The following is a 16,607-nucleotide window of genomic DNA, read 5'->3' as shown; positions in this document are numbered from 1 at the left end:
GACAGTCTGACTTATTCTCTTTCAACTTGTATCCCTTTTATCTCTTTCTCTTGCCTAATTGCTACAGCTGGGACTTCCAAGACTATGTTGAATAAAGATGTCTTGTGCCTGGCCACAGAGGGAAAGCTTTTAGTTTCTATTTATTAGTATGGGGTTTGGTTGTAGAACTGCTGTGTATAGACTTGACTAGTTTGAGGAATTTTCCATCTATTCTCAGACTTTTTAATGTTTTGACTATGAAAAGATATGAGATCTTATCAACAGCTTTTTCTGCATCTACTGAGATAATCATGTGGGTTTTGGATTTTCTTTGGCTGATACAGTGAATCACATTTACTGATTTACGTATCCTGAACTAGTCCTGCATCCCTGGGATAAAACCTAATTGATCATGGTGTACAGCTGTTTTAAATGTACTGCTGTAACCAGGTTGCTAGTAAATCCTGCTTTTTAAAAGTGCTTTGGAGGCTAGGCAGTGGTGTGCCTGGTAAAGCATACATGTTACAATTTTCAAGGACCCAGGTTCAAGTCCCTGGCCCCCTCCTGAAGGGGGAAAGCTTAATAGGCGATAAAGCAGTCAGTCATGCATGATGCACATGTCTCTCCGTCTCTTTCCTTCTCTCTTGACTTCTCCTTATCTCTACCCACTAAATAATAAATTAATAATATATTTAAAAAATAAAAGTTCTTTGAGAAAAGCAAAATTTTAAAGAAATTTGTACAGGTTTATTTTATTATTATTTTCTGAGTAGGTAATTTCCATGATTCAGAGGGTGAGGAGAGTATGCATAGAAGCTCTTGCTTTCAATTCTGCACTTTCTTTTTTTTTTTTTTTGTACTTATTGTTGTCATCATTGTTGGATAGGACAGAGAGAAATGGAGAGAGGAGGAGAAGACAGAGAGGGGGAGAGAAAGACAGACACCTGCAGACCTGCTTCACCCTGCAGGTGGGGAGCTGGGGGCTCAAACCCAGATCCTTAATCCAGCCATTGCGCTTCATGCTGTGTGCGCTTAACCCGCTGTGCTACCTACCATCCGACTTCCCAAATCTGCACTTTCTACATACGTGTGTAAATATGTACATCTAGTAAACTGATATACTTGTTTGAAATGTATTTGCATAGTGGCTTGAAAAGTGGCAGAGGCCACAGTGTTTGACTTTGCAGCATGAGGTCCTGAGTTCAATCCCTAGCATCACACATTTCCTTATTCTCTCTCTCTCTCTTTCTCGTTAGTAAGTAGAATATTTAAATGTATATACAAATCATTTCTAAAAGTTATTTTTATTAGTTGAGCTCATAGTAATTTATGAGATGACAGTGTAGTCAGGGTGTACACCACACTTACCACCAGCATTCTGTGCCCTCATCCCCTACCCCCCAATAATAACCATTAGCATTCTCCTAAGTTCTTAGAGAAAGGCTGACTACTTCTGTTGTTGCTGTTTGAAATTCATGTGTTTCAAATCTCTATCTAGATTTTACTCACATATGAATAACTGTCTTTCACTTCTGATTTAATTCACTGAGCATAATCACCTCCATTTATATCCTTTTTGTTCGAATAGACACAATATTGTCTTTTTCATAGCTGAGCAGTACTCCATTGAGTATATGTCCCAAAACTTCTTAATCCAGTTTTCTTCTGAGGAGTATTTAGAATGATTCCATATTGTGACTATTGTAGTTATGAACATGGGGATGCCTATGTCCCTTCAAATTACTCTTTTCATGTCTTTTGGATACATGGCTAAGAGTCGTTACTATCATTTTTTTAGATGAATATACATTTCCCTGTCTCAGAGCATAAATTTTCTTGACTGGTTTGCAATATTTAAATTATTTTTAATGAAATATGTGAATTAACATAGATATAACTATAGATATATGATTTTAATTATAGATATATGGAATATATATATAGAAGCGAGAGAGTCTATAAGTCAATTTAGAGTAAATAGTTGTCATTACAATAATTTGATCTTACAATTTATACCCACAGCCCTTATTTACTTAGACTATCTTCTCTTTGTCTCAAGTTTCAGTGACACTTTTTTAAATTTTGTGTAAAGAGGTTTGTCTATACAAGTGTTCTTACGTTTGTTTGGTTGGTTGGGTTTTTTGATTTGTTGATAACTATTTGGTACTTTCAATGCTAATATAGTTTATATAATTTTAAATTTTTCTTCCTTTTTAAAAAACACTTTATTGAAGAAATATTTAGGCACAAAGTTGTTATCACTGAACTACAGTTATTTATCTCCCAAGATGAGTGTCAACACATTTATTTCATTTTATCTTTTTTTTTTTGCCTCCATGGTTATTGCTGGGGCTCAATGCCAGCACTACGAATCTACTGCTCCTGAAGTCTATTGTTTCCATTTTGTTGTCCTTGTTGTTGCCCTATGTTGTGGTTGTTATTGTTGTTATAGCTGTTATTGTTGGATAGGACAGAGAGAAATCGAGAGAGGAGGGGAAGACAGAGAGGAGGAGAGAAAGACAGACACCTGCAGACCTACTTCACCACTTGTGAAGTTACCCACCTGCAGGTTGGGAGCTGGGGGCTCGAACCGGGATCCTTATGCTGATCCTTGTGCTTTGCACCATGTGCACTTAACTCATTACACTACCGCCTAGCTACACATCCCCCCCCTTTTTTTAACTAGTGAACCCTTTAACTCTGGTTATGGGTGGATTGGTGATGGTGGGGACTTAATCTAGAACCTCTTTCATGCAAGTCTTGTGTGTAAAAAAAAATGTTACCTGAGAGATTTTCTCCATAATTTGGTTTTAACATATACTAAAGAAATATTATATTCAAATACAGTATATGTAATTAGAGACATAAACCACATGATGTTAAAGGAATTCATGGGGAACCAGGCAATGGTGTACTTTAAGCGCACATAATACAAAGTGCAAGGACCCGCACAAAGATCCGGGTTCGACTCCCACTTCCTACCCGCAGGGGGAAGCTTCCTGTGCAGCAAAACAAGTCTGATTCTCTAACCTACCCAATAAAATGGAAAAAATGGCCACCAGGAGCAGTGGATTCGTAGTGTAGGCACCGAGCCCCAGTGATAACCCTGGAGGTTTAAAAAAAAAAAAAAAGAAGAAGGAGGAATTCTTGTATGCCAAACTTCATTAGACTTGTTTGAAAATTATTTGTGTACTCTCTGATTTATGCTTTTGCTTGATTCAAATATCCTTCAGAACTACCCCCATTACTGTGAATTTTAAGTGTTATTTTCTTTGTCTATAAAAATGAGAGAACGTGTTTGAAAACAATTTAAAATATGGTTTCTAAAGATGCATTTTCATTCTGTTGCAAGTATTTCCATAAGCCCATTTTTGTGTAGGAATTATATGTTGTGGAAGATAATTATTTAGAAGTGAGCCACTTTGAAAAGATTTATGTGTTATGACTCCTTTCTTTTGCAGAGTTGTAAAAACAGTCGCTGTGAAAATTCTGAAAAACGAGGCCAATGACCCTGCTCTTAAAGATGAGTTATTAGCAGAAGCAAATGTCATGCAGCAACTGGACAACCCTTACATTGTACGCATGATTGGGATTTGTGAAGCTGAGTCTTGGATGCTGGTTATGGAGATGGCAGAGCTGGGCCCACTCAATAAATATTTACAACAGAACAGGTATCCTTATATTCTCCCAAAGCATGTGATGTGAGGGGCAATTACATATATTCCCTTCAGCACATAGTGCTCGGGAAAGACTTCTCTCTTTTAAAGCACTAATGCAATCATTGGTTTTTATTCTCCTTCTTTGCTCAAATCACATAGACTTGGTGGTAGAATTAACCTAAGAGTGGCTTGGCAAGCAATCACCACTCAGAAACAGAACATGCCTTTCCTAAAAAAATATATTTGAATAGGTATTTTGTGAGAGACGGTAATAGTATCTTACATGTTTGACTCCTCTCTCTGTTTCTGCGAGTAACTACATCTAAAAGTATACTTTTCTCTTTGTGAATTACAGCCATTGATGAAATAATAATGCTGTGCTTGTCCACAACTAGTGCTGATATGAAGGAATTCACTGGGAAGAAGTCACAATAGTAGTGACTGATTGGCACATGCCATGGGACCTGTTATGGTTGCATTTTATTTAAGTGTTATAGAAAGGGATTGCTGTTGCCTTCCCCCTTTATAGGAACGAAGGGGACTTATGGGTGTTTCATTGCTTGTTAATGTTGAATTGAGAACTCTATCTGAAATCTGATACTCCAGCTTGACACCCTCATTCTTCTTTGAAAATCATAGCAATTAAATGCTGGAGAACTGGTATTTAATAAGGCTAATGCTATTACTTGCCACCACTCATGATTCTATTGACAGGTAGGATTAAGATATGAGAGAGGGTGCCAGGTGGTGGTGCACCTGGTTGAACACACATGTTACAAGGTGCAAGGACCCAGATTCGAGTCCCCAGTCCCCACCTGCAGGGGGAAAGCTTTACGAGTGGTGAAGCGGTGCTGCAGGAGTCTCTCTGTCTCTCTTCCTCTCTATCCCCCCCCCCTTCCCTCTTGATTTCTGGCTGTCTCTATCCAGTAAGTAAATAAAGATAACAAAAAATTAAAAAAAAAAAAAAGATATGAGAGAACTTAGCTTCTGCCGGCATTAGGAGCACAGTTGGTGTTTGGAAATGGACATCTGTCCATTACTACTAATGACACATTTTTGGCTTCCAGGCATGTCAAGGATAAGAACATCATAGAGCTTGTTCATCAGGTTTCTATGGGAATGAAGTATTTGGAAGAGTGCAATTTTGTGCACAGGGATCTGGCTGCAAGAAATGTCCTGCTGGTTACTCAACATTATGCCAAGATCAGTGATTTTGGGCTTTCCAAAGCACTTAGTGCTGATGAAAACTACTACAAGGTAGGAGCAACTTAGATAATATTCAGAGCAACAGCAGTTAAAATCTAAAATGCAAATGTATTTTTCTTTATTATGCTCGGGCTTCAAGAAACAATTTTCCCATTTAAAGTGATTATGCAAAAACGTTCTTCTTAAACTTTGCTTCTATTTTTTAAAAAGATGAAAATTATTATAATTCACTGTGCCTTCATATCATCTCAGAAAAGTATCTTTCAAACTATGTCTTTTAGAATGATAATAGAGAATCAAGGTATTAGCTGATCATTCATTTAAAACAACAAAAAACAAACAAAAATGGAATTTTTTCATGCAATTTGAAAACTATGGGTTGGTCAGGTTATCTCATGAGATTTTTTTTTCAGAACTCTTTTCTGATGATCAAAGTAATATGATGTTAGATGTAGCCACTCTCTGCTTTCAAATGAACTAGTAGCCAGCTAAAAGAAATAAAGAAAAAAAAAAAAAGCTAAGTCTTATTTTCATATCAACTGAGTTGCAATGTGTATATGGAGTTGGCGCTGACAGACTGGAAAGTTTAATAGGACTGAGGCCCAGTTAGTGGAAGAAGATTCCAAGAACAGGTTTCAAACTCTATACAGGTTTCTGGGAATTTTTTGGAGTCTAGAAACACATGTAACACTCTGAACCTCTAACTGAAGAGTGGCAAGATGGTGGAGGCTGTGGTACTTACTGTCCCTGGCTTCTACACCATGAAGGAGTTAAAGAAGCACTTCTAAGGAGCTTCTTTAGGTTTCAACCTTTCTTTGGGAGGCAGCCAAGGCACAGAGGGAGGAAGGGATAGTAACTCTTTCTTCTCAGAGTAGCTGACCCAGACCAAACATGAACCTTTTTTTTTTTTTAATTCATGTGTTTCAAATCTCTTTAGTTCACATGTGAGTAAAATCATCCAGTAGCTGTCTTTCACTTCTGTATTTAATTCACTAAGCATAATCACTTCCAGTTGCATCCATTTTGTCCTAATGGACACAATATTGTCTTGGGGGGCGTGGTTCAAACATGAACCATTATTTAAGTCTTGTCCAGAGGGGACTGAGACAGAGCCACACCCCCACACCCCCAAAAATGGTGGTCTATAAAGATGACCACAACTACACACCACAAAAAGAAGTTTGGAAAGACAAAGAGATTTGGGGGTCGGGCATTAGCACACAGGGTTAAGCACACACAGTACAAGGTGCAAGGACCTATACAAGGATCCTAGTTCAAGCACCTGGCAGTGAAGCAGGGCTACAGGTGTCTATTTTTCTCTCCTCTTCTTTGTCTTCCTCACCTCTCTCAATTTCTCTCTGTCCTATCTGATCAAATGAAAAAAAAAAAGGCCCCCAGAAGCAGTGGATTCATAGTACCTGCACTGAGCCCCAGTGATAACCCTGCAGGCAAAAAAAAAAAAAAAAGGAAAGAAAAAAGATAAAGACATTCTGGAATACACATTTCATCATGATAATTAGATACTTAAGGACTCAATAAAGAGATGGGGAAGTTGAAATCTGAGATATTATTACTGCTGCATCATAAATCACCCCCAAAACTAATGCACTAAAACAATGCCGAGCATTTGTGTACTCATAGTTTTATGATGTGGATAGGAATGGTGAAAGTGGTGCTCCTACACCAGAGGTGTTTTGGGGGCTGGATTCATGACCCATGGGGATAAGAGGATCCAATTTGGGGGTAGTGCAGTGGGTTAAGTGCAGGTGACACAAAGCACAAGGACTGGAGTAAGGATCCTGGTTTGAGCCCCTGGCTTCCCACCTGCAGGGGAGTCGCTTCACAAGCAGTGAAGCAGGTCTACAGGTGTCTATATTTCTCTCCCCCTCTCTGTCTTCCCCTCCTCTCTCCATTTCTCTCTGTCCTATCCAACAACAATCACATCAATAACAACAATAATAACTACAACAAAAAAACAAGGGCAAAAAAAGGGAGTAAATAAATAAATATTTTAAAAAGATGCTAAGAGACTAGATAACAAATGTTCTCAACATAACAACAACCACAAAATGATAATTATGTCAGGTGAAGGATGTATTAACTATCTTTATCTTCAGAAATATTTTTCCATATATATGTGCATACAATCATATAGTACCACACACACACACACGCCATGTTAGAAGTGCCAAAATGGTGAATCACTACTGAAAATATGGAATCAGAGATTTCTTTATGGAAATATAACAAAGTAAAATGAAAAAGAATAAAGTTAAGTCGCCAAGGAGGTTCTTGGTGGCAGCACACAGGAGTTACATGCATAAGGCCCAAGTTCAGTTCCCTGGAACTGCGAATGCTGGAGCAGTGCTCTGGTCTCTCTTTCTTTCTCACACACATATAGTAAGAAGATATTTTTAAAAATAATAGTAAAGTGAATGTAGGTGAAACTCAATAATAAACAACAGTAGCAGAGGACATAAGAGGAAACTTGGCCTGTGTATGGTGTATTGCACCAAAGTAAAGGATTCTGGGGAAAGAGGGAAAAAGACCCAATGAAGGGACACTAGGGTCCTGGTGTGTTTCTGAGACACCAGTCAAGGGGAGATGAGAGGTTTTCCCTCTGTACTAAAGACTATAACCTGATGCACTACTGCCCAGCCCCCGACAGTGTGAATTTTTGGGACACAAGACTATAAATATGAATAGCACAAATGCTCTTTCATCTAGCCACTCCTTATAAGCACCGCAGAGACAGGACATGTGCATGCTCTCAGTGACAACCATTCTGGTATTATGTGTAATAGGAAAAATCAGGAAGCTACTTAATGGCCTCTTAGTAGGAGGTTAATTAAATCAGTCACAGATTTGTACAGAGAGTATGCAACTTAACCCTAACTCTTCTAAAAGTAACTTTATTTACATACACTGACATAGAAATATATCTCGGACAGACGGTTAAGTAGAAACATTAAATTGTAAAGTATAGAAATTATATATTCCTAGCTCTATCACCTCCCCAACAGTATATATTACCTATTTAGTTGATTTATAGATTTTTCTGGAAGAAGTCAAGTAAAACTATGACATGACTGTCTCTTTGAACAAGGATTTGGTGGAGCAAGATTAAATTTTGGATTTGTCAAAGATCATTTGTACCAGTTCAAATTTCAAAATAAACCTCAAATAGCAAACAGAATCACACTGTTCACAGCATTTGATTTTTTAAATCAAAATAATAATAATAATAATCATGCTTTACTATTTACTATTTTTTCTTTTATTCCTTTCTTTTATTTGATAGAGCAGAGAGAGAATTTGCGAAGGAAAGATGATAGATAGATAGATAGATAGATAGATAGATAGATAGATAGATGGGTTGGTAGATAGATAGATAGATAGATAGATAGATAGATAGATAGATAGATAGATAGATAGATAGATAAGTTCCTGCTGCACAGCTTCATTTCTCATGAAGCTTCCCCCTGCAGGTGGGGACCAGGGTCTTGAACCCAGGTCCTTGCTCATGGCAACAGGTGTGCTCAACTGGGTGTATGCTCCGTGACTCCTTGTTCATAGCACTTGAAGTCAAAAGTTTTAAACTATGCATAACACAATTGAGAGGCAAGACTATGAGTGTGGCACTCGGAGGAGTGCACGTGCACATGCACGCGCATGCACACACACACACACACACACACACAATTATAGTAAAATACATGTAACAAACTTTTTTGTTTTGGCCTTTTCCTGCCAGGTTATTGCTGGGGCTCCCCACCAGCACAATCCCACCACTCTGGGATGACTGGTATATAATTTTTAAAAGTAGATGGTGAGAGATAAAGGAATAGACAGGGAAAGAGAAACAGAGAGAAAAGGAGACACATTCTAACAGGCAGGTGTTCCCATGTGATGACCAAGGGCTCACACCAGGGTCCTCATGTATGGCAGGCAAAGTGATCTATCTTCTGGGTGATCTATCTCTCATCTCTCACCTCCCATCACCATCGGAATCATCTTTAAATATATACTTCGTTAATGTTAAGTGATTTCACATTATTAGCAGTCTCTACAATTCTTCTTCCCCACCAGCAGCTCTGTCCCCTTTAAACAACCCTCCCCCCACACTTCCTTTGTCCTGGCATGTAGCATTCTTCCCACACTGCACCACTCTAGGGCCCTCAGATGAGTGGACTCATACAGTGTTTGCCCCAGAGTGCTTGACAGGTTTCTTTCACACTGCTTAATGACAGGTAACATCAGGGTTCATCTATGTTGTAGTGCATGGCAGAATTCCCTTCAGTTTTACGGCTGGATAATACTCTGTTGTACACACCATTTTTGATCCATTCATCCATCTATGGAAGCTAGATGGCTTCCACCTTTGTACTATGGTGAATTGTGCTGCCATGAACTTGGGTATCTATACTACTATTTTTTCATGGGATATTTGTTTTCAGGCTCAGACACACGGAAAGTGGCCAGTAAAGTGGTATGCACCAGAATGCATCAACTACTATAAGTTCTCCAGCAAGAGTGATGTCTGGAGCTTTGGAGTCTTAATGTGGGAAGCATTTTCTTATGGGCAAAAACCATATCGGGTGAGTGGCTACCACTTTCTTTCTTTTTCTCTTTTCTTTCTTTTTCCTTGGTTTAAAGAATTATTATTATTTTTTTTTGCCTCCATGGTTATTGCTGGGGCTCAGTGCCTACACTATGAATCCACTGCTCCTAGAGGCCATTTTTCCCATTTTGTTGCCCTTATTGTTATTGTTGCCATTGATGTTGTTGTTAGATAAGATATAGAGAAATGGAGAGAGGATGGGAAGACAGAGAGGAAGAGAAAGATAGACACCTGCAGACGTGTTTCACTGCCTGTGAAGTGACCCCCCTGTAGGTGGGGAGTCAGGGGCTTGAACTGGGGTCCTTCTGCCAGTCCTTGCGCTTTGCGCCCTGTGCACTTAACCTGCTGCGTTACCACCTGCCACCCCCCACTTTCTTTCTAACTTTCTTTCTAACTTTCTAACTGCCACCCCCCACTTTCTTTCTAACTGCAGCCATCAGAAGACTTCACTGAACCCTAAAAAAATCTTAGAATGTGAGCATCCATTCTAAGTTTTTACAGTCTTTTGTCAGTGGACAATGAATATAACCAGTTTGTTCTAAACTGAAAAAGGAATATTTAATGCTAGCAGTTGTTTTTCATTGTGCAGTGGACATATAAGTATGCATGGAGTATGTGCCCAAATCAACATTAATTATAGTTGAAATAGAAATAATGGCTACTTACAGAATCACATTTGTAGCTATTATATTCATTTTGGGTTTTGTTGATCAAAATAACATACTAATAAATGCACAAATTCTAGGATACAATTTAATGTGTTTTCACAAATTGAGCAGCCAGGAAACCAACCCCCAGATGAAGAAACAGAACAGAACGTTCAAGCACCCCATTTCCACTGCATAAGGGCAACCCCCTTCTAACTTCTAGAATATAGATTTGGGGTTCTCATTCTATGTGTTAAATAATAGCAATCATACTTCCTATACTCTTTGGGGGGGAGCTTTGGGAGTAAGTTATTTGTTGTTTGTTTATTCGTTGTTTGCTTAATATTATTTTGAAAGCTCTGGTATATTTTTCATTTTTTTAGGGAATGAAAGGAAGTGAAGTTTCTGCCATGCTGGAGAAAGGAGAGAGGATGGGGTGCCCCCCAGGTTGTCCAAGGGAGATGTATGAGCTGATGAACCTGTGCTGGACGTATGAGTGAGTACCAGGCACCCTGCAAAGGTGTCCACGTAACTCACAGTGAGATGGGACAGTTAGACCCTAAACAAGCCCAAAATTCTACCCTTTTATGAATAAGCAACGTACTTCCTTCTAAACAAAGTATACAGAACCTGGCATGCTTGTTGAGCCTTCCACTTGTATTCTTTAATCTAGAGAGTTATAGAGAAAGAAAAAAATAGTAACTAGACATCTACTTTAACCCAAGATATTGAAGCTTAAATATAGAAATAATAGTAAGAACTTAGTCTGGTTCTTTATGCCATATTTGGTGCCTGGAGGTGTGGAGAACAGTTTACTATCTCAATCCCCTATCTCTTTGCCTAGTGATGCAGGAGCACAGATGCTACCCAGCTCCAAAATGCATTGGACGGACATCTTAGAAGGGACTCAGGGCAGCTCAGTGGGCGTATGGCTCCTCAGATCCAGAGAAGGACTTCACTGGAGAATCACAGAGGCATCACTTTTGAGAGATAGAGTAGTATCCTGTGACCTCACCAGGGTCAGTCTTAAAAATGAGTTACAGGGAAACTTTGGGACCATAGTCATGTCGTATTTGCCACTGATTTCATACTTGAAGCATTTGCTTTCATGTGTGATAGCCAATGTTAATGGAACATCTGAATGGAGAAGTATATTCTAAATGTTTCCAGGTGCTACTGGGGTTCCATGACTCCTTAAGGAGCACCATCTGCCACAATTGGGAGTGCACTTAGAAAACATTATTGTCAGGGAGTCCGGAGGTAGCACAGCGGGTTAAGCGCATGTGGCGCAAAGCGCAGGGACCGGCATAAGGATCCTGGTTCAAGCCTCCGGCTCCCCACCTGCAGGGGAGTCTCTTCACAGGCGGTGAAGCAGGTCTGCAGGTGTCTATCTTTTCTCTCCCCCCTCTGTCTTCCCCTCCTCTCTCCATTTCTCTCTGTCCTATCCAACAACGATGACATCAATAACAATAGTAACTACAACAATAAGCATCAAGGGCAACAAAAGGGAATAAATAAATAAATATTTTTAAAAAGAATTAAAAAAAAGAAAACATTATTGTCTATAAGCAACACAGAGTCAACCCTAAAGACAGAAGGCAGATAGTTCCCTTTAAAAAAGGTGTCATCACTATCTAGTGAAGGGAACTCACTGGATCCTGGGGAACATCTATAACCTGGCTGTTAGTGCTAAAGAGATATCAGAATGCAAGCAAGAAAGAAAATGTAGTAAGAGATTTGAGGTAGAAAGTGGGATGACCATTCCTTGAAGTCTTGATTGAATTCTTTCCTTGCCCAAACTGGTATCACTATAACATTGGAGTGGTAGGGCTCAGGCCTTCTCAAAACTAAAAATGAAGGTCTTGGGCTAAAAAAAAAAAAAAAAAAAAAAAACAACTTAAGGTCTGATGGGATGTAAATAGGAGATGAGACAAATTACTCCAAGATGGTGTTACAGAACTTAGTATGAACTATCCAGTACTCACCTGTGCATAAAACCTATTTCCCTCTGGGCAAAGGGTAGAGGGTAATAAAAATATCGGCTCTGAGTTTTCTGAGAGTCCCATATAGTACATAGATCATTAACTTTTTCCTTGAAACACAGTTCCAAAGGACCTGTAAACCTGTGGGAAGAGTACAGGCTCTTCTTGGATTTTTTTTTTCCCCTCCAGGGTTATTGCTGGGCTTGGTGCCTGCACCATGAATCCACCGCTCCTGGAGGCCATTTTCCCCCCTTTTGTTGCCCTTGTTGTTGTAGCCTCATTGTGATTACTATTATTGCCATTGTTGATGTTGTTCATCGTTGGATAGGACAGAGAGAAATGGAGAGAGGAGGGGAAGACAGAGAGAGGGAGAGAAAGATAGACACCTGCAGACCTGCTTCACCACCTGTGAAGCAACTCCCCTGCAGGTGGGGAGCCAGGGGCTTGAACCGGGATCCTTATGTCAGTCCCTGCGCTTTGTGCCACATGCGCTTAACCCACTGCGCCACCGCCCGACCCCCTCTTCTTGGATTTTTATAAGCACTGTACCCCTCTCAGAGTTTGGATACCCCACCAGATGGATTCACTGGCTGTCTAATAGCCACTGCAGTCAGAGAGATGATCCTCAACCCTCCCTCAGTGCACTTTGTCTCCTGCCCCCCATTCCCAAGAGAAGCTGGGTCAAGACCCTATAAGAAATGTGAAGCCCCAGGGTGCAGCTACCTTGGGGAGAGTGGTCTTGGGCTAGTGAGGCTGTTAAGCATTTACTGGAAGAGTGTTTGACTCTTGCCCAGAGCTTCTTGTAGAAGATTTCATCGACTGAACTTGAGTTCATTCTGCAATGCATAAAAAAGACTGAAATCAAAATGAACTCTTGGGGAGGAAGTTACACTGAAAGTTTTTACAGTTGATGTTATTTCTGTAAGCCTGTTCTGTATGTTTGACAGTGAGGGGTGACAGGATGAGCAGGGGCAGAGACTTTGAGTGGAGACAGACTGTTAGGACAAGTACCTATTGAGGAGCTGCCCATCTAACTGGGGAAGAGGAACTCGGTGACCCAGAAAAACACCCTTGGCACCTGTGTGTTCTTCTTCGTGTGCCTCAGGGAATCAGGACCAGGCCTGTGTCTGTCCGCCTTGTTCTGTCAGGATGGTCCTCTAGGGGAGAACAAGTAGGGAAAACATATTCCTGAAGTTACAGTCCAGTAGAGCATCCTTTTAAAATCATTTCCAAATGTATTTTCACACCTGGAGATTTAAGTTCTAATCCCAGTAGACACCAGTATCATTTTCATCCCCAGAACAATTTCCAATGAGTTTCATGCTGGTGGCTAGAAATAAGCACAGGTTACAAGCTCTCAGTCAAGTGGAGGGAGTGATGGCAGGTCAACACCTAAAGTTGGAAGTTTCTCTTCATCAAACTTTGATATTTTTTTCCAACAAAACTAAGTTTCTGAAGGTTAATTTTTTTTTTTCTGAAAATGAACCTGAAATGGGGAGGGTGGGAGATGTTCAGAGATTTGATCAAAATATGTAAGTAGCTTGAAGTGTCATTGAATGAACACAAAGAAATAATCAAAAATACTTTCCTGGGAAGGAACTAAGACAACTCAAAAGTTGCAGGTACTAGTCCAGCGATCTCGGGCCCCTTAGTAAGACAACCCTTAGGGCAGCCAGTGTCTTCGTGTACCAGGTCCAGGTGTATTTGGACTAGACTTCAGAAGGAATCTCAGCTTGGATGACAGAGTCCTGAGAATGTGCACATGATCCCTGGCCCAGTTGATTTATAAAGGTGACACAGGACCCTGAGAATGGTACCTGGAGAGGTCACAGGACTTGGGCAGGGCATCATCAAAGCAGGTAGGTTCTGAGAAAAAGAGAAACCATCAGGGGACTTCAGAGGTGTTTTCCAGATGCAAACATTTGGTAACTTGAGATGGCAATGGGGAAAACCCTTACTAATCGAGACTTTTTATCCTGGAAAATGGGGCTACTGCCTGACATTGAAAAGTCAGGGACATTCTGTATTGTCTAAGAGTCAGAAATGATCTAGAGAGCGCTCAAAGTCCTGCTCACTATTGATAAATGCATGACACAAGCTACTACACTCAGACTGTGCTAAGTGCTGACGTGGTTCCTACTTTCCTCTTGCCAAAGTCCTCCTCTTCCATTCCTTCAGAACCCAGGCATTCACATGGATATACACATGGCCCTCCCCTGTGCTGACCCCATCCCTGGTTCCACAGAGGGCCCATTCACCTTCTAAGGACCTACAGCTTAGGAGAGGAAAAAGTGGACAGTAAGCCAGAAAGTAAATGTTCTCTATACTGTGTTCTAAGAAGACAGCTATTCCCATGTCAGCTCCAAGACTAGATGAGCACAGACCCCCCCCAGGAGCATGGGTAGAAGAACTCTGTGTTAAGATGTGCAAGAGGGGGAGTCGGGTGGTAGTGCAGCGGGTTAAGCGCAGGTGGTGCAAAGCGCAAGGACTGGCATAAGGATCCTGGTTCGAGCCCCCGGCTCCCCACCTGCAGGGGAATCGCTTCACAAGTGGTGAAGCAGGTCTGCAGGTGTCTGTCTTTCTCTCCTCCTCTCTGTCTTCCCCTCCTCTCTCCATTTCTCTCTGTCCTATCCAACAACAACGACAATAATAACTACAACAACAATAAAAACAAGGGCAATAAAAGGAAAAAATAAATATTAAAAAAAAAGATGTGCAAGAAGAAATTTCTTGTCAGGCACAAAAAAATGAATGGAGCTTGCAGGACCTGTGAGGGTCAATGATGCAAATGGCCCCTTTAATTTCTCTAAGCTTTTTGAACCTGTTTTTGTTTTTCTCTTCATTCTAAATAGTTGTATATTTTTTTCCCAGTGTTAGGATTGTAAATATATATCAATAGATAGATGGATAGAAGGATCAGTATAGTGGTAGATGATGGATACATAAGAAATACCTGATGGGGCCAGGCGGTGGCACACCTGGTTAAGCGCACACATTACAATGCACAAGGGCCCAGGTTCAAGCCCCTGGTCCCCACCTGCAGGAGGAAAGCTTCATATGGTGAAGCAGGGCTGCAGGTGTCTCTTTGTCTCTCTCCCTCTCTATCTCCTCTCCCCTCTCAATTTCTCTGTCTCTAGCCAATAATGAGTAAATAAATAAATAAAAATTTAAAAACGAAATAATCTGACTGAATAGTGATAGATTGATAACAGTAGATATTGTTAAATTAATACATGATGGATGACTAGATGAGTGGCTACATGGATGATAGAGAGAAAGATTAACATGGACATACACGTACACTTTTAGCTATATCATGGGCATACTCTATGGCTTGCCCTCTAAGGCCACTAGGGGGCACAGCCTTTGCACTTGGCAGTGAAGGGTCCAGTTTTGAGCACGTATTTAGTTACATACACTAAAACATCCCTTCCCTTTCCAGGGTGGAGAACAGGCCTGGATTCGTAGCAGTGGAACTCCGACTGCGTAATTACTACTATGATGTAGTGAACTAAAGAATGGCTCCTGCATCTGTCTGTGACTGCCTTCAAGCAAAAAACGATCCATGGAAAAGGTATTCCAGCGCATGGATTTGAGACTCTCTCTCTCCCTTTGCCCATCTGGGAGAGTATCAGCCTTGTGTGGGGCATTCCTATGACTCTTTATTCCCCGGAGCCTGCTCCAGATCATCACCTCTACAAAGCAAATGTGTCCCAGAAGAGCCATGGAAAGAAAATGGAAAACCGAATCAAAGAGACTATGCATTCGTTCTCTGTATGGTTTTCATGCCAGATTATTTTCAGGATGGATTTTCCAGACTCCTTTCCTGTTTCATTTTTCTGCTGCTGGGCTGCTTTGGCTTCTGCTGGCTGGCCTGGAAGCCTTGCCCAGTGATGCCGGACTCACCAGCGCTGCGTGTTCAGTGTCTAAAGGGTGCAGTTAGCTATAGGGCTCAGAGTAAGGAGGAAACATGGAGGAGAAGATAACTTGACCATCTCCAAGACTTGACTCCAACAGACAGCAAGATGGTGCCCTGCCTGCCACTGGAAAGCATTCCCAGTGATACAAGTGCTTTAAGGCTTAAAAACTATAAGAATAAAAGAAAATAAAGCTGGACCAGTGTATTTTCTAAACAGGTGGCTGGTAAGGACTGGTGGAGTGGAGTGGAGTGGGGTGGGAGGGGAATGTGTTTTCACTTTGGCTCTTGTGTGTCTTGAGGTCAGTGACTCATGTCTGCGTGAAAAGTGGGCCCTGATGGCAAGGATTGCCTGCCTCTCTATCCTACACACTCTACGAAGACTCTTTGAATGGAGACGAGTAAATAAAGCTCGTCACGGGAGCCCCGTAAGAGAACAGCATCTCAAGTCTGACCAAAGCTGGAAAGCAAAGAGTTACAGACTATCTTCTGCTCAACATAGCCATTCTTCCTCTCCCCTAACATGAGATACAGTTAGAAGTCTCTATATTCCTGGGAAGGAAAAACTTGCTTCCCAGAGCATGTAATGGTGCATTT

At 40.8% G+C, this 16,607-nt stretch overlaps 1 protein-coding gene across 9 annotated transcripts in view; it reads left to right on the top strand.

The window, feature by feature from the left end:
• Positions 1-16,208, top strand: part of SYK (spleen associated tyrosine kinase) — an 89,521-nt gene extending 73,313 nt beyond the window's left edge. For all 9 annotated transcript variants that reach the window (XM_060200515.1, XM_060200517.1, XM_060200520.1 and 6 more), the window contains 5 exons: positions 3,441-3,650; positions 4,706-4,895; positions 9,302-9,442; positions 10,496-10,608; positions 15,537-16,208. In XM_060200515.1, the coding sequence (XP_060056498.1) occupies positions 3,441-3,650; positions 4,706-4,895; positions 9,302-9,442; positions 10,496-10,608; positions 15,537-15,609 (727 nt within the window). In that variant the 3' untranslated portion in view covers positions 15,610-16,208. The remainder of the gene's footprint in view (positions 1-3,440; positions 3,651-4,705; positions 4,896-9,301; positions 9,443-10,495; positions 10,609-15,536) is intronic.
• Positions 16,209-16,607: the final 399 nt, after the last annotated feature.

This window comes from Erinaceus europaeus, chromosome 10, assembly GCF_950295315.1.
Source record: "Erinaceus europaeus chromosome 10, mEriEur2.1, whole genome shotgun sequence".
Classification (NCBI taxonomy): Eukaryota; Metazoa; Chordata; class Mammalia; order Eulipotyphla; family Erinaceidae; genus Erinaceus; species Erinaceus europaeus.
The sequence above is the reverse complement of the archived record's forward strand: the minus strand, read 5'-3'. Positions and strand labels throughout refer to the sequence as shown.